Here is a 16,249-nt window from a genome sequence, read left to right as displayed (position 1 = left end):
TGTAGCGTGGATGAGGTAAGGTTTCCCAATTAAATTTTTGTAGTACAGCATTTACTACTCTTGAAGAATGAGTAGATACATTGTAATGATGGTAAAATATTCCCTGGAACGCCCTTCCTGGCCTTTTTCTCACCAATGCAGTTTTCCATTTTTTTTCTTTGAAGGCACTCTAACAAGACTAAGACAAGTGTATTACTGAGATAATTTGTCTGCAGCCATCCACTGATCAAAGAGATGTATTTAAACTTTTAAAATAAACCTGTAAATGTATGAACTGAAACCCTAGTAGCAATACTTTGTGACATATTCTCATATTAGACCAGGCTTTCCCAACCAGGGTTTTATTAAATTCCCCTTCTAGCCCTGGAAGGGTTTCCCAAATGGGTGGGAGTTAATTAATTTTTAACATATTTTTAGCATTTCTTAAACATTGATCAAATGATATTAGACTGGCCTGGTTCCCCAGATTGTTCCAACTTATGCCCAATTATCCATCCACTCCCAAATGGTTTTACAGGTTTTAATGGGGAATTTTAATGGTTTTAATGTACTGATTTGTATTGAAACGTTGTGAACCGCTGTGAGCCGGTTTCTGAGAACGGCGATCATGCAAATCAAATTAACAACAACAACAACAACAACAATAATATGACCATATATGGTCATTTCAACTGCCCCCACCCCTCCCAAAACAGCCAATGATAGGCCCGGAAGGGGGTGGGAAGGGGATGGGATCCAGGTAGACATCTACAGAGCTATGCTTCCCAACCATACTCTGCACAGTCACACCACTTAGGCCCTGAAGGTCAGTAATTAAACATTTTTGTTAAAATCTTGTTTCAAATTCTAAGAGTAATGATGAAAACTTAAAATACAAGCAAGGTTTATTTCATTTACCTTAAGCATCTGTACAGCATTTCTTACTATCAAAGCAGGTGGTGGTTCTGGAGCTTTCATTAAAAAGTCAGCAATTGGACAGTTGATGGGAGCTAGTAATTTTGTATGCAAACAAAGCTCCTAGGAATTAAAGACACTGTTTTCAGAAAGCTAGACAGTATTTTATCTAGAACATTTAGGTATTTATTACAAGGATCCACCAGAAGAATAATTTTCAGTTTCATGTGTAAGCCAGAAATATTTCAATTTGTTCTCATGTCATCTAAAAACAACATTGCCAATGAGTGACCTTATGCAAAGTCGACATAGTCATTTGGAAAACAGTAATGTGAAATACTGGTACACTTAAGATCAATAATTAAAGGATATAAAGGACTCCACTGTCATTAAGATTTGTATTTGGCAAAAGCAGATTCATGAATGCAGCCTGTCTTCGTTATCATTAGCTATGAATTTCTATAATTCCTTACGTTCCATGTAAATCACCCTGAGCCACAGGGGAGGGCGGTATATAAAGGTAACAAAATAAATAAATAAGCCAAATGAAAGTATGACTTTTGGTCTTACTCTCATTTTGATCTTTTCTACAAGTGGTAATACAAACAAAGCTGCACATCTAGCATCAGCCCCACTGCCACACAACAGAGCCACAAATAGTGATATAAAGATGGCAACTAACTTGTTTAAGTAACAAATACTTATCAAGAAGCACAGGGATGTCACTCCAATGACATACGTGTTTTCTATGACTTATTAGGGTAAGACTATCAACAATACCTTCATATTACAGGACAACAAATTTTATTTCAATATTAATGCAACTGCACACTAAAACTGTTCAACTTGCCTTGGGAAGATACAGGATTTTCTTCACAGAAGTTTTTTAAACAGGAACTGGACAGTCATTTTTGAGGAATTATTTAATTAGAGATACCTTGTACCAACCAGAGGGCTGGACTAGGTGACCCTATGGATGTCATCTAACTTCACAGTTCTATAATTCAAACACACCTAAGCAACATCTTCATCATGTTAATAAAACTATCAGAGAACCAGTATGTTGTAATGGCCAGAATGTTAGACTAGGCTCTGTGAGAACCAGGTTCAAGTACTCCACCATGAAAACTGATGAGTGAACTTGACTCAATCACTTTCTCTTAACCTAACCTATCTTACAGAGTTGTTCTGAGGACAAAATGCTGGAGGGGAGCAGAACAATGTACACTATCCTGAGTTCCTCACAAGGGTGATATAACAGTATACTAAATAATTGCATGAATAACCTAATTATGCTCTATCAAGCTACTTGTTACTGGTCAGATCTCAATTATACTTTGTAAACGATTTGCTTAGATAAATATTAAAATAGCAACATCTTTATATTATGAAACTGTAAAATTATTTACAGGTTAGTAAAAGATCACTCACCTGTAGAGGCATTCTTAGAAGTTCTGGAGTCTGGAATTCAAGCATGTTCTGAAAGCGAAGCTTACTGAAAAGTCGGAAGCAAATTCCAGGCCGGCAACGCCCTGCCCTTGTTAACAGAAATTATTTAAGGTGAAACAAACATAGGAAGAGAACTTCTAACAAGCAAAGGATCAAAGACCATTTCTAAGGTATCTTCAAAGTAGACAGTATTCTATAGAGAAACACTTCAATATTTTTCAATAAAAAAGGTCTGGTTTTCTTGTTTTTGTTTATAAGGCTACAATAAATGTGGTATAGTTTGATAAATACAATAGACATTGTAAACCCATAGCTGGTGATATGCAGTAGAAGTAGCTTAAACTAATAAAGATTGAGTTCTCTCCAGAATGGCCTAAAAGGATTCTTACCGAAAAAGCATGCACTTTTATTAAAATCAGTTTCAAGTGAAAGTTATTCTTACTATACATTAGTTATTCTAAGAAATGGAATCCAAATAACTTTTCTACACTCAAATTACAGACAGAACCAAAAAGGTTTAGCATCTAATTTCATGACAGGAAACAAATTAATTGTACTTGCATTACCTGCCCTTCCTCTGGATAGCACTAGCTTTAGAAATCCATACCATCTTTAGCATAGTTACACAGTTCAATGCATCAAAGGATTTCTAAAACATAAGAACATGCTAGTATTAGAAGTTATATTTAAAAAGACCAAGGGTGCCTAAAAATATAGAGAAATATATATATATATAACTAGAAATATATATCACTTTAAAAAATATTTTAATTTTATATTTGTTAAATGTATTGGTTGTATTGAATTTAAATTGTGTAAACCACCCAAAGATGGTATTACTGAGAGAGGTAGTGCATAAGTCTCCAAATAAATAAAAGTACAAAATTTACATCCTTAAGTGACTGTCACAAATTTTATTTTGCAATATATACTTTAAACCCCTTTTAATGCTAATACATTTGCTTACATTATAGAATACTATATCCCTCTACAAAGCAATATATTGGTTAATAATTCTTAGTTTATAGCACAACTTTAAGTTAATGTACCTCTTTCATTTTTCCAGAATCAATCACAAAGACAACATCGTTAACCGTGATGCTGGTTTCAGCAATATTAGTAGAAAGAATCTGCAATGACAACACACTATGTTCTAGTCACAACATACAGGAAAACCAGGTTCATGGGAACAGATGAAAAAATATTTGTTACTTGCTATTTTGCGGATGCCTGGGGATGAAGTCTTTAGCACCTTCTTTTGGTCGGATGTTTGCATATTTGAATGCAACATAAAAACTTGGAACCTAGTATCAAAAAGGAGTACAAATTAAATGAAATATCATTTTCTGGCATTTTGCTGTCAGACTGTCACAGATTAATGCCTTATTGAGCCTGAGAACCTTTGAGTGATAGACTGCTTGAATATAATTCTATTGATATAATTTTACTGTCCTTTTATTATAAATGTTTATGTTTTAGAGCTTCAGTTATATTTATTTCAGTTATGTCTATTTATTGCAGATAGCCAAAAGCCCTTTCAATCTTAATATAGGAACAGAAATTTTAAAAAATACAAACACCATTCAACATTTTAAAATACAACAGCTAAACTAACTCCAAAACATAAATATATCTTAAAACAGCCCCACGGCGCCCACGGCGCCGCGGACTAAATAAAAAAGTAAGGGCCCCGAAGGCGGGCCCTGTCCGGGATGAGGAAGGGTGCCGATAGGCCCCTTCCCCTCCACTGGTCAGTCCACCCCCAAGCTGCCAATCAACAGCTGCATGCAGCGCAGCTGCTGATTGGCTGCTTGCCCGGCCAATAACCTATTGGGAGGCGCGAAGCGCCTCCCAACCCGCCCCACCCCCCACCAGAGCTTTCCTTCGCTCCACGGCGGCCATTACTTTGCTGGCCACCAAGAGCGAAGGTAGGCTCCCTGGCCCCCGGCCCTTAAAACGCTCCCCAAGCCCCGGGGAAGGCGCGGATCGCCTTCCCCGGGGCTTGGAGACCGTTTTAAAACTGTACTGCCGCCTTAAAACGCTCTCTGAGCCGCGGCTCGCCTTCCCCAGGGCTCGGAGAGCATTTTAAAACTGCACTGCCGCCTTAAAACGCTCTCTGAGCCCCGGGGAAGGCGATCCGAGCCTTCTCCGGGGCTCGGAGAGCATTTTAAAACTGCAATGCCGCCTTAAAACACTCTCTGAGCCCCAGGGAAGGCTCGGATCGCCTTTTCCGGGGCTTGGAGAGCATTTTACAACTGCACTGCCGACTTAAAACGCTCCCCAAGCCCCGGGGCCTGGAGAGCGTTTCCCTACATGGGGGGGAGGGGAAGCAAACCCTCCCCTAGGGCCCGCTGGACAGCGGGCTCTACTGCTAGTCTATAATAAGAGAATAACAAATTCACCTACTATGAGTTTGATCAATTTATTGTCTGATCAGATACAGCTATGGCAAAAAAAAATTTAAGTCACCTATGCATAAAGAGAAATCATATGAGTTGTTATACAATAACTGCATTATTTTATCTGGCTCTGAACTCCAGTTTTAGTAGATTAAGCCAACCATGATTATATCAATGATCATGATATAGAGGAAGCTATATAATGTGAAGATTCTCCAGTTCTAGAGTTCCGCAAATACATAAGCATTGATCCAGAGGTATTTAGGTATACTGATGAGTTAGCCTGAATGTTAGCAATTTGAAAATGGATAAAAACAAAAATAAGTTTATAAAGTCTAATGCTGTACAAATAGGAAGCCCTATTGTCCCTTTTAAACAGCTTAAACCATTAAAAAAGAATCAGATGTAATTTGTCTATTTGTGAATAAATATCCAGTATAGACTGGGGAAGGCACTGGCAAACCACCCCGTATTGAGTCTGCCATGAAAACGCTAGAGGGCATCACCCCAAGGGTCAGACATGACCCAGTGCTTGCACAGGGGATACCCTTACCTTTTACTTATCCAGTATAGAAGTTTAGTGTCAGTCTGGAAACAAAACACTGAAGATCTAGAACAGAACAGTACTGAAAGATTTGTAATCTGCAGCCCAACAGTTAGAAATACCATTTCATAAAAATTAAAACTTTTTGAAAGGCGCAGAAATGTACCTGTGTGGATTATCAGTAAACCTCTTGTCATCAAATAGTATGCGATCCCTCAAGCCAACAATCTCATCATACCCAGGAAGAAAAATTAAGACTGCTCCTTTAAGAGAAAATTCTGAAGTTAGGCCATGACTATTGTGTTCATTCCACATGCAGCATGAAGTTCTGTACATTCAAAGTTTGCATGCCTTTCTTCAGTATACAGAGATTTTGTAATGTGGAGCAAGACCAGTATAACAACATTCATATACATATCCACTTATGCATATGCATACCCATCTCTTATGGGAGGTGGCTTAAGCAAGTTGGACATGCTCACAAATCAAATGTATTCCTAAAAAGAATCCAAAAGAAGAGAAGCTGTGGGGGGGGGATCTCATTTTTACAACCTGAAGGAATCTCAAAGCAGCTTATAACTACCTAACGTTTCTCTCCCGACAAAATATATTCTGTGAGGCTGAGAGAGCTCTGAGAAATGTGACTGGCTCAAGGTCATCCAGCTGACTGCATGTGGAGGAGTCGGGAATCAAACCCAAATGCATCTACTCTGGTATACTGCTTTAAATAGTAAGAAGCCAGAAGAAATAATAGTAGGAAGCTCATAAAGAGGTCATACAGGCCTTGATTCACACTTGATTTTATGAGTGGAGTCTATGCACCAGTATGTACACTAGAGGTAGGTAACATTTTTTTGGTCAAAATACCCTCAACATCTACCTGTGAAGATGCTGGCATGCTGGCAGAGTGGGGTGGGGACAAGGGTCATATTTGGTAAGATACCTGCAAATAAGCTGAGCCTTACTGCCATCGCCTCAGTCCTTTGGGTAGGATTGCTGAACAAAATGGGCTGATGTGTCTCTGTTCAGTATAAATTCTGAGGATTGCCTACCATTGGTGTAGGGTGAATAAGTCTATGAACCTCAAAATTGGGCTTATAACAATTTAATAAATTGAAAATAAAATTATATTTGTTTTACCTGCATCACAGCTATGACAGATATTGTACAGTAGATGCATAATGAGGTCAAGATCCACCTTTTCATCATCAAAACTGTGATGATAAGCTTTCAAGAGTTCTCTGTCTTCTGCACTAAGTTCTCCAGCATTCGCATGGACCAAGGAACTTTCATCTAGATTACCAAACTCTAGTGAGGCACTGAAATATATATATATACACACACAAATAAAAACACAACACTTGTACAGTAAGGCAACAAGTGTCAATCATCTAATACACATCCTGAAGCTGCTCAATTCTATATGGTATTGATCTTTCTGGGTCCAATTCCATTCATGTTTTGAATAAAAGACACCAGAAGGGAATATTTACACATGGTCCATAGAGCTGACAGGCATTACATTCGGCACCAAAAAAAAAATTTGGGATCACAGGGTAAAATCTAATAACAAGCAATCACTATGATTTCTGACAACTGTATTTTACAGTTTACAAAAATACAAACGGTTCTTACATACCACATCATATAAATATCAGAAAACTGTCACATGTTGCCACCATTTTTAGAGGGACGGACCAGAACCAATGGGATGAAATTAATGCAAAAGAAATTCTGTCTAAACATCAGGAAGGAATTCCTGACAGTTAGAGCCGTTTCTCAGTGGAACAGGCTTCCTTGGGAGGTGGTGGGTTCTCCATCTTCGGAAATTTTTAAACAGGGGCTAGATAGCCATCTGACGGAGAGGCTGATTCTGTGAAGGCTCAAGGGGGTGGCAGGTTACAATGGATGAGTGATACAGTTGTGAGTGTCCTGCACAGTGCAGGGGGTTGGACTAGATGACCCATGAGGTTCCTTCCAACTCTATGATTCTACGATTCTAAGTGAAGTTTTACATACTGTATCAATTTTCAGCTCAATGGACTGAGACTGAGACATATCCCTGTAAGCGAATGTTGTGAAATTATTATAGGTGTTAATAACAGAATACACAATTGATATATAAAACCCCTTGGTCCAATTCCTGACATCTCATTAGAGGAACTGGAAGGAATGGTTTGTACCTAACCTCTGAGATGAGAAGTGACCCATGAGATTTTTCAGTATGAAGTATGTTCAACAACGTATCTCAAATGTTTTGTTAAAGAGCAACTTCAAAATAAGTACAGCGCATAGGCCAGGATCCAAGTTTGATACAGACTAGAGAGTACATTGTTTTAAGAACAGCTGCTACTAGGAGAGGAGATTTTTAAAATGGAGGAGAGAGACCTGAGATATTGGTATAGCTGGTCTAAGCATGTGTGAAATTGATGAGCATGCCCAAGCAACATGACCATGTTTTCAGGTTGCAATAATGGAAGTACATCCAAGCAACTGCAACGACTGATCTTGATAACATTGTAATACTGAACTGGTGAAATGTTGAAGTCCAAACTACGTTACATACAAGAGATCCTGTCTGTCAATTGCTTTGCATACAAGTTGCTGTCAGATTGAGCCCCTCAGTGTCTAGCTCTGATAGACTGCTTTGTGCAAACTCAAAAGTTGCGGAGTAATGACCTTGCTTCATCATCACCGCTACATAATAGTCACAAAAATATGTGTGTGAACCTGTTCTGCGTGAGTTTTTTTTCTATTAGCACACTAGAGGTCTGCCAATCTGCTTAAATAACCCATTTCTTAGTGAACCAAGGAACTGAGTGGGCTCTGTAAAAAGAAAAAGGGTCAAGTACAAGAACCATCTAAGAATTTCAAAGACTGCACAAAGCTTTTCAAAAGAAGTAAAGCTACACTTTGCACTTAATTCTAAAATCAGGAAACATTACCAGTAGGATTCCAACAGATCAACTACTTCTGTTTGTCCAAAGTGTTTAGCCCAGTCCAAAGCTGTCCTATAATAATTAAATCAAAATCAATTGTTTTACTTAAACACAAAAGAAGCAAAAAGAGTTTTCAATCATGTTCATCCATATGCAGAATAATATTTCTAGTCTGAGATTTCTTGTACTGCATGATTCATTAGGCTGTGCATTACAAAACATGGCAGTCATTCTATCTGGTACTTACAAAACAATTGGCTAAGATTTTAGTTGTCTGTATAATTTGTGGCAATTTACTCAAGCACAAAGACCAGTCAAAAGAAGAAGAAGAAGAAGAAGAAGAGTTGGTTCTTATATGCCGCTTTTCCCTACCCGAAGGAGGCTCAAAGCGGCTTACAGTCGCCTTCCCATTCCTCTCCCCACAACAGACACCCTGTGGGGTGGGTGAGGCTGAGAGAGCCCTGATATCACTGCTCGGTCAGAACAGTTTTATCAGTGCCGTGGCGAGCCCAAGGCCACCCAGCTGGCTACATGTGGGGGAGTGCAGAATCGAACCCGGCATGCCAGATTAGAAGTCCGCACTCCTAACCACTACACCAAACTGGCTCTCTGAAAAGCTGAATGAATATAGAACCCAACCAAATTTATGAATACCAGAAACAACATAATCAATAGTATGTGAAGGTGCTGCCCTTCTACTTACATACTGGGCAAATTGTAATCTTCTCCATCTACCTTACTGCTTTTAACCAGGATATTAAGATACTGTATCCTAATCTTGAAATTGTGTCAATATTTATTCGTAGTCACATTTGGAAACAAATGTTTATTTAACACCAAGACTAATCAATAATTATAGCATAACTCTTGTGTACTCATTTCTTTACCAGCCGTTGGATGATTTGATGTGAACGTTTGCTCCCATTCCAATCAATTGTTCAACCTGACTCAAGAACCCTCTTCCAGAAGCTACCATTAAAGTTGTTGCACTTGTCTCACTATGCCTGTAATCCACTAGGACAGAAGAGAAACAGAATGTTAATGCTTTTCTCTTTAATTAAGAGGAAATGTTCAAAGAAGTGTCGTTCACTGTGTTAACTGAAAGTAAGCTGTGGCTACCACTGCGTGATTGGATCCATTTCCTATGGCACCCAGCTGCCCACCATGCTGTGTCAGAATTCCAAAGATACTGCAGGCAAAAAAAGTTGGGGAACCCTTTTTGACAGTCTAAAGGTAAAGGTATACCCTGTGCAAGCACCAGGTCATGTCTGACCCTTGGGGTGATGCCCGCTAGCATTTTCATGGCAGACTCAATACGGGGTGGTTTGCCAGTGCCTTCCCCAGTCATTACCGTTTACCCCCCAGCAAGCTGGGTACTCATTTTACCGACCTCAGAAGGATGGAAGCCTGAGTCGACTTTGAGCCGGCTGCTGGGATTGAACTTCCAGGCTCATGGGCAGATCTTTCAGACTGCATTTCTGCTGCCTTACCACTCTGCACCACAAGAGGCTCATTTTTGACAGTCTACAGATATTTTAACTAATCTCCAGATTAGTTGGTGCCATTTTAAAAAATAACACCCGATTTATGAAAATAATAAATCTAGTATTTTTTCAAGCAAATTATTTAGGCACATATGGTTTATAGATCTGGATGTATAATTCAAGAAAACAACACATTAGCTGCATGAACTTACCACTGACATTTTCAGTTAAAATAAGGTGGAACACCTGGGCAAAGGCATCAATATCTTTATGCAACCAAATATCAGAGAGACAAGCATCCATCTCTTTAATTAACCAGGGTTCAAGGCAGTTGACATCTTTTTCAGCCTATAAACAAAATACAGAAATACACTTTACCATCTAATTCTGAAGGATATAAGGAACTGGGGCAAGGTATGACGCTCCAACATTTCAAAGTTTCTTCTAGCCTCGCTAGACTGTAGACACTTATTTAGGATTAAAAACTGATACAAATCCCTTCTGCAGCACTCAAGACCACTGAGGCCAGTCCATAGCAACATGAATGAATATCCACAATTACAGTTGAAATCTTTGCTGCTTGTGTTTTTTATTCTTAATGGCACTCCCACCTCACCCCATATATGTCAGGGATGGCCAAACTACGGTTCTCCAAATGTCCACAAACTACAATTGCCATGAGCCCCTGCCAACATAGCCTTGGAGAGCTATAGTTTGGTCACCTCTAATCTAGATCATACTGCTCCCCTTTCATAAAACATATCTTTCAAGACAAAATCTACCAATTGACTGAAAACTGTATCACCGCCATCATCCAACAAATCATATTCTTCAGCTACATTCGGAATTGCTCTTTGTCGTTGAGATTCTGGCTTGCTATCATCCTGTGCAGAATACCATTCAGTCAGAGTTGTCTGTTGTTTCTCCTCTAGATAATGTATTTTATGTATCAAAGAAAGAAGAAAGTCAAAATTAAAAAGGTATTGAATTTTACAACCATTTGTAAACATCTATCCAACACTTGCATCTATAGAAACAAACCTCGAAGTTTTTCCTTTTTGTATTTTATCATCTCTTTATTTGTATAGCCTGTACTCCTTAATATATCTTCCAAAAACATCTCTTTAACTTCAAATGGTCTTCCTGGTACTGAAAACATAAAATACATATAAATAGTTCACGACTTACTTCAATTATCAATATTGTATTTAAAGTTACAAACCCCCTGTATTTAAACAGTGCTCTGTAAATATCCAGAAAGCACATACAAGCTAAAATGCCAGTTGAATGTTCTATCCCTCTACTTTCAGTTAGAAGATGCTAGGTAACTGAGCTCAAAGACAGAAAATCACTGTGTATTTTGGTCTTTTGACAAAGTTATCCTCATGGACAAACTCTTCTTATTGTTCTTTCGTATACATTCATGAGCTGTATACAGCAAACTGGGCACAAATAGTTGATGCAAAGTCAATTAATTAACACCACATCCACAACACTTTAAAAAGACCTTGTCTTGCTGAAAGCATAGGAGTTGTTAACACAGTAACAGATATTTCCACAACTCATTTGTAAGTGATTAAGAAGAAATGTCTCTGATTCAATGCTGAGTTTCATTAAGAAAGAGGTGACCAAGATTGAATGGGACTGCAAAAAAACTGGCAGCAAAGGAACCAAATTTCAACATTAGTACCAAAGAATAAGAGAATACACTAGTAATAAAAGCATCAGTTCCCTGATCTTCCCCCCTCCAGCAATACTACCATTTGATTCCATTAGAAATGTGCAATGTCTAATGCAAAAAACAACAACATCAACAACAAAAAACAATTTCCCATTGAAAAGCAAAAAAAAAAGGAAACACTAATGAAGAGCTCCACTTTCAGCATCCTACTTGCTTATCTGTCCCCTTCCTCTGCTGCTCTGCTTGGATACCCACTGCCCACAATACCTTCATATTGTTTGTGTTCTTCTGTTTGGGAAAATTTAGCATCACTGTCCATTTTTAAAAACTTTTAAAACAAAATTTCTGCAAATCGTCTTTCTCTATACAGAGTCCCAATCTCCAGATTTGAGGATCCACAGATGGGGCCATGTTGAAAATTTGCTATGACAGACCACCTTTGTACTAATAATATATTCAAAGCTACTTACAATATCAAAATTCATACAAAATAATTATCAATAGGTACCAACAGTCATTAAAATCAAACAAGCACCAGAGATAAAGATTTAACAATCACAATTTTGAATTGCAAAGTAGTTTTATGAAGGAAAGCACTACCAAAAATAAGTTGTGTCAATGACAGTTCTACAGATTTAATGTTTAAGTATTTAAACCACTATCTAAAGAGCTACACTGTTAATTCCAGATATGGGGGGGGGGCGCTTTGGATTTGTGTGTGTTCCGAATCAACAGTTCACAATTCCATAAGCAAAGTGATTAAACAGCTATTTGCAATATGTCATGGGATATGCATTTTAATTGGAAAAGCCATGCTGGAACATGTAGTCATAGGAGATGCTAAAATATCTCTTTGGAATCCTGCCTTCCTTTAGGAATAATGATAACAGAATTAAAATCATTAAGATAAAATATTACCCAATAAAAATTGACACTACAGGATTGATAAAAATGATTTATTTAGCGAACAGATCAATCAGAATACGCTTTCATTGGTTGCATATTTGCTACATATTCCTGTGAATAAATTCTTACATTTTCATCTATTTGTTAGCAAGTATTTGGCTTGGACTAACTTAAGTTGAGGAAAATATCTTTAAAACTTACTATATATCACTGGACATCCTCCAAAATATCTGACAAAGAGGTTCACATCTAGAGCGGCACTGGAAAGTATTAATTTCAGAGATGAATGTTTCTGTAAAGTATCTCTTAACTTGGTAAGTAAGAAGTCACTGAACCGATCTCTTTCATGGACTTCATCCTGCAACAGAAACAAAGATGCACATTCTTTAACAACATTCTGACATATCGTATCATGTAGCCCTCTGTTATAAAATTAGGCATTTCTTGGTTATAATTTTAAACCCTTTGTAAACATCAATTATACACAGTTTGCTATCGTATAGTTTCTAGTGGCATTATCAGTATGGATCACAAAAGTACAAAAAGGGAAGCTGTTCTACAAACTTGGAGGAAATCCAAGTTTACAGAAAAATCTCAGAATTTACAAAAAAATATTCCAGAACACAGAAGTTCAAAGACTCTACAACATCTCAGCAACTTGACCACAGGTGGTTTGGTTAAGAAAATATGCCAAAGTGCTTTCTGTGTCAAACTTCACTAAACTCCAGCAACTGCCAGTCACTAACTCAACCTCTACTATCACCAGGAACAGGTAGTACACAGGACATGTTTGCAACTCCAAGCCTCCCTACCCTAGCAATCTTTGGCTACTTGACTAGGGCCACACTTCCCTATTCAAGACTCCTCCTTCCAACTGCCAACTGGCAGTGTAAGGAGTTAGGGAAAGAAGAATAGCTTTCATGCTTTCTTCTCCAGCCACCATATCAGGAGAGTGGCTTAAAGCAGAAAGTTTTTTTTTTTTTTTACACAGTACTCAAAGCTAAGCACTCCCTACTACTTGACCAGAGCCTCTTGTGGCATAGAGTGGTAAGGCAGCTGTCTGAAAGCTTTGCCCATGAGGCTGGGAGTTCAATCCCAGCAGCCAGCTCAAGGTTGACTCAGCCTTCCATCCTTCCAAGGTCGGTAAAATGAGTACACAGCTTGCTGGGGGGTAAACGGTAATGATTGGGGAAGGCACTGGCAAACCGCCCCGTATTGAGTCTGCCATGAAAACGCTAGAGGGCATCACCCCAAGGGTCAGACATGACCCGGTGCTTGCACAGGGGATACCTTTACCTTTACCACTTGACCAGGGGTGGCAGGAGAAGTCTGCGGCTAACAGTTCATTATGCATACTCCATCTCTGAAAAATTAATCCAGGAAACCATAAAGAATACCACAGAATGTAGGCAGAAATCATTTTGACTTGATCTTTGGCATAAGACTTTTCTCTGTTTACAGAAGAGTGCTGAGACACAATTTATGACTGTGTAATTCTTATGTTATGCAAGAATCTGATTGGTCAATGACCATATCAATAACATGCATATGTATGATGGTAATTGGCTCAAATTTAGTGGAAAACCAAAATTACAATTACATATCAGGAGATATTAAAAATAAACAAAAAAAAACAAAATTAAAATTACTACAGCTACCTCTTTAAAATGTCAAAACGAGACAGAAGTATAAATCAAGGCTTTTCCCCTTTCTTGTTTAAATCATTTTGGCCAATTCTGCAAGGGTGGAAAAGGCCGGGAGAGCACTCATATAGAAGCGGGGCTAATTCCCAGTTCCATATAATGGCACTGCCGCCCCATCCAGGGCCTGGCATGTGTTAGGCCACTGTTGCCTCACTTTAAGAGAACACAGATATTCCCTTAAGCACTCTGGGGGACAATGGGGCCTAGCCTAGTGGAGGTCTGTGTGGATGGGAAGAGGACCTATGGAGGCCCTGAGGGGGCAAAAAATGCTCCACTTGGCTCTGTGGCACTGAATGGGGCATTTATTTAATTTTTGCAATAAGGTGGGATTGCCTGTGGGGGTGCAGAAGTGGCAGTCTAGCCCTGCCATGGAAATGTGTCCCCCTTGGGTACACAAGAAACAAAAGAGCATGCTGCTCCACCACAACACACCAGTGGTGCCCCAGATTGGTGCACTGGTGTGGAATCAACCTTTGACTTAGATCTACCATATGAATCAATTTATAATTCGTGTTTGTAAAGTATTTTCATTTCCCAAAAACTGCTGCAGGTAAAAGAATTCTAATCTTTTTTTTTCCTACACAAATTGTAGGCTCTTATTAAATGTATTAAAACAAAAGCAACTGAGTTAATAGTGGCTCACGTTCATCGATGACCATCTGATCAGTAGCTTGCATTTTAACAGATCAATGGAACCCATGAAACAAAATAAGACAGATGAATGTCTTCAAGTACATTGAATACTATTTTCACAACAAATAATTAGAGCCACTTACCACAATAACATGTGTTACAGTTGACAGAGCACTATCTCCAGCCATTAGTGTTCGAAGCAATACACCATTAGTACAAAAGGTTAACAGTGTCTTTGGAGAAACCCTGTTTTAATGAAAAAAGGTAAATCCCGAGGGGCATTTTATTTTAGTTTGCTACTATTTAGAACATCAAAATTCTAAAGAGCTTTATGATGTGAAAATATTTAATGGACATGCTGCAAATATCTACATTCTTATTACAATATTAATGTCCTTGTGTCACATTACCAAGTGCATCAAGTGCTGACCAGCAACTTGCCTGGTCACTTGTGGTAGGAACTTCTCCTAAGGAATCTCATTCTCCTTTGTATCCTTGAGGAGCTTTTAGAGTTTAGGTGGTAAAAACCATACAGCTACATTCTGAAAGCTGCATTCTGTTCTTTTTTTGCTCCCGCTTCCAAAAGCTCTCATCTCCGCCCTCAAAGCCTAGGTGGATGGCTTTTGAAGGTGGTCAAAGTAGGCCCATTAGCAGACTTCTTCCTGAAATCTCCTTGTTTTCAATCTCACATCTATGAAAACTAAGACTAGGAAATTTAAGACCCTGCATTGTGGGTTTTAGAATGCTTCCCTCATGGCATCCTCTGAACTGTAAGTATCTCTATCATATCATATTATAGAAAGAAAGAAAAAGAGATCACAGCCTCCAGACACAGCATCAAGGAGGCTACATGTGCAGTGAGAAACACTCACTACTATTCATTAGTTTGTGCCAACCAAAGAGCAATACTATAACTACTCTTCATTCCTACCCTTTGGAAGAGAGAGAAATTGCTCAACGGAGGAAAATACAGTGTGCAAAGTAAGGAGTGGCAATGGAAATAAGCAACCCCGAGCTGATTTGCAAGACTCATAATAATAGGTATTAATAGACCTGCTTTCCAATCGGATCTGATAGCCAATCGTCTGCCCAATCTTTTCTCTTCTTTCGGCAGCAACCCTCTCTGCCACAGCAATCGCTGCCAAACGTCTTGGCTGAGTGCAAAATATTCGACAAGGAATTCCATTTTTGTAACAATCATCCAGTAAGAATTGAGGAATCTAAATACACAGATTACATGTTAATTTTTAAATGTGCAATGATCACATTAAAAAAAACACCACAGGATGTTTGACTAACATGCATCCTTTACTATCACTCACAGTAAGACAAATATAAAGTCATACTATGCTATATAAAGTCATACATTCAGTGTTTACTTCTGAGAAATTCCAGCAAAGTCCAACACATATATTCCATCGTAACCAAAAAATCCACACACATCCAGCTTTATTATGCTGTTTTCCCTTTGTACAGATTTCCCCATCAATCCATCTTTTATACAACAGCCAAATTTATATGCAGTTCTCAGTGAGCTCTGGAAGCTGCTGAGATAAAAGTGAACCAAACTAACATTCAAGCACTGATGCATATTTAAACCTCCTCACTGACTGGTGG

At 38.6% G+C, this 16,249-nt stretch overlaps 1 protein-coding gene across 1 annotated transcript in view; it reads right to left on the bottom strand.

Moving 5' to 3' along the window:
- YTHDC2 (YTH N6-methyladenosine RNA binding protein C2) overlaps positions 1-16,249 on the bottom strand; it is a 37,154-nt gene that overhangs the window by 12,750 nt on the left and 8,155 nt on the right. The window contains exons 5-19 of the mRNA XM_077347796.1: positions 15,686-15,852; positions 14,776-14,878; positions 12,498-12,654; positions 10,751-10,858; positions 10,492-10,637; positions 9,922-10,057; positions 9,113-9,239; positions 8,232-8,297; positions 6,427-6,605; positions 5,453-5,549; positions 3,560-3,647; positions 3,393-3,473; positions 2,910-2,992; positions 2,326-2,431; positions 898-1,017 (exon numbers count right to left, since the gene is read on the bottom strand). Coding sequence (XP_077203911.1) covers positions 898-1,017; positions 2,326-2,431; positions 2,910-2,992; positions 3,393-3,473; positions 3,560-3,647; positions 5,453-5,549; positions 6,427-6,605; positions 8,232-8,297; positions 9,113-9,239; positions 9,922-10,057; positions 10,492-10,637; positions 10,751-10,858; positions 12,498-12,654; positions 14,776-14,878; positions 15,686-15,852 — 1,764 coding nt within the window. The remainder of the gene's footprint in view (positions 1-897; positions 1,018-2,325; positions 2,432-2,909; positions 2,993-3,392; positions 3,474-3,559; positions 3,648-5,452; positions 5,550-6,426; positions 6,606-8,231; positions 8,298-9,112; positions 9,240-9,921; positions 10,058-10,491; positions 10,638-10,750; positions 10,859-12,497; positions 12,655-14,775; positions 14,879-15,685; positions 15,853-16,249) is intronic.

This window comes from Paroedura picta, chromosome 7, assembly GCF_049243985.1.
Source record: "Paroedura picta isolate Pp20150507F chromosome 7, Ppicta_v3.0, whole genome shotgun sequence".
NCBI classification, from domain to species: Eukaryota; Metazoa; Chordata; class Lepidosauria; order Squamata; family Gekkonidae; genus Paroedura; species Paroedura picta.
This window is presented reverse-complemented; position numbering and strand designations above follow the sequence as displayed.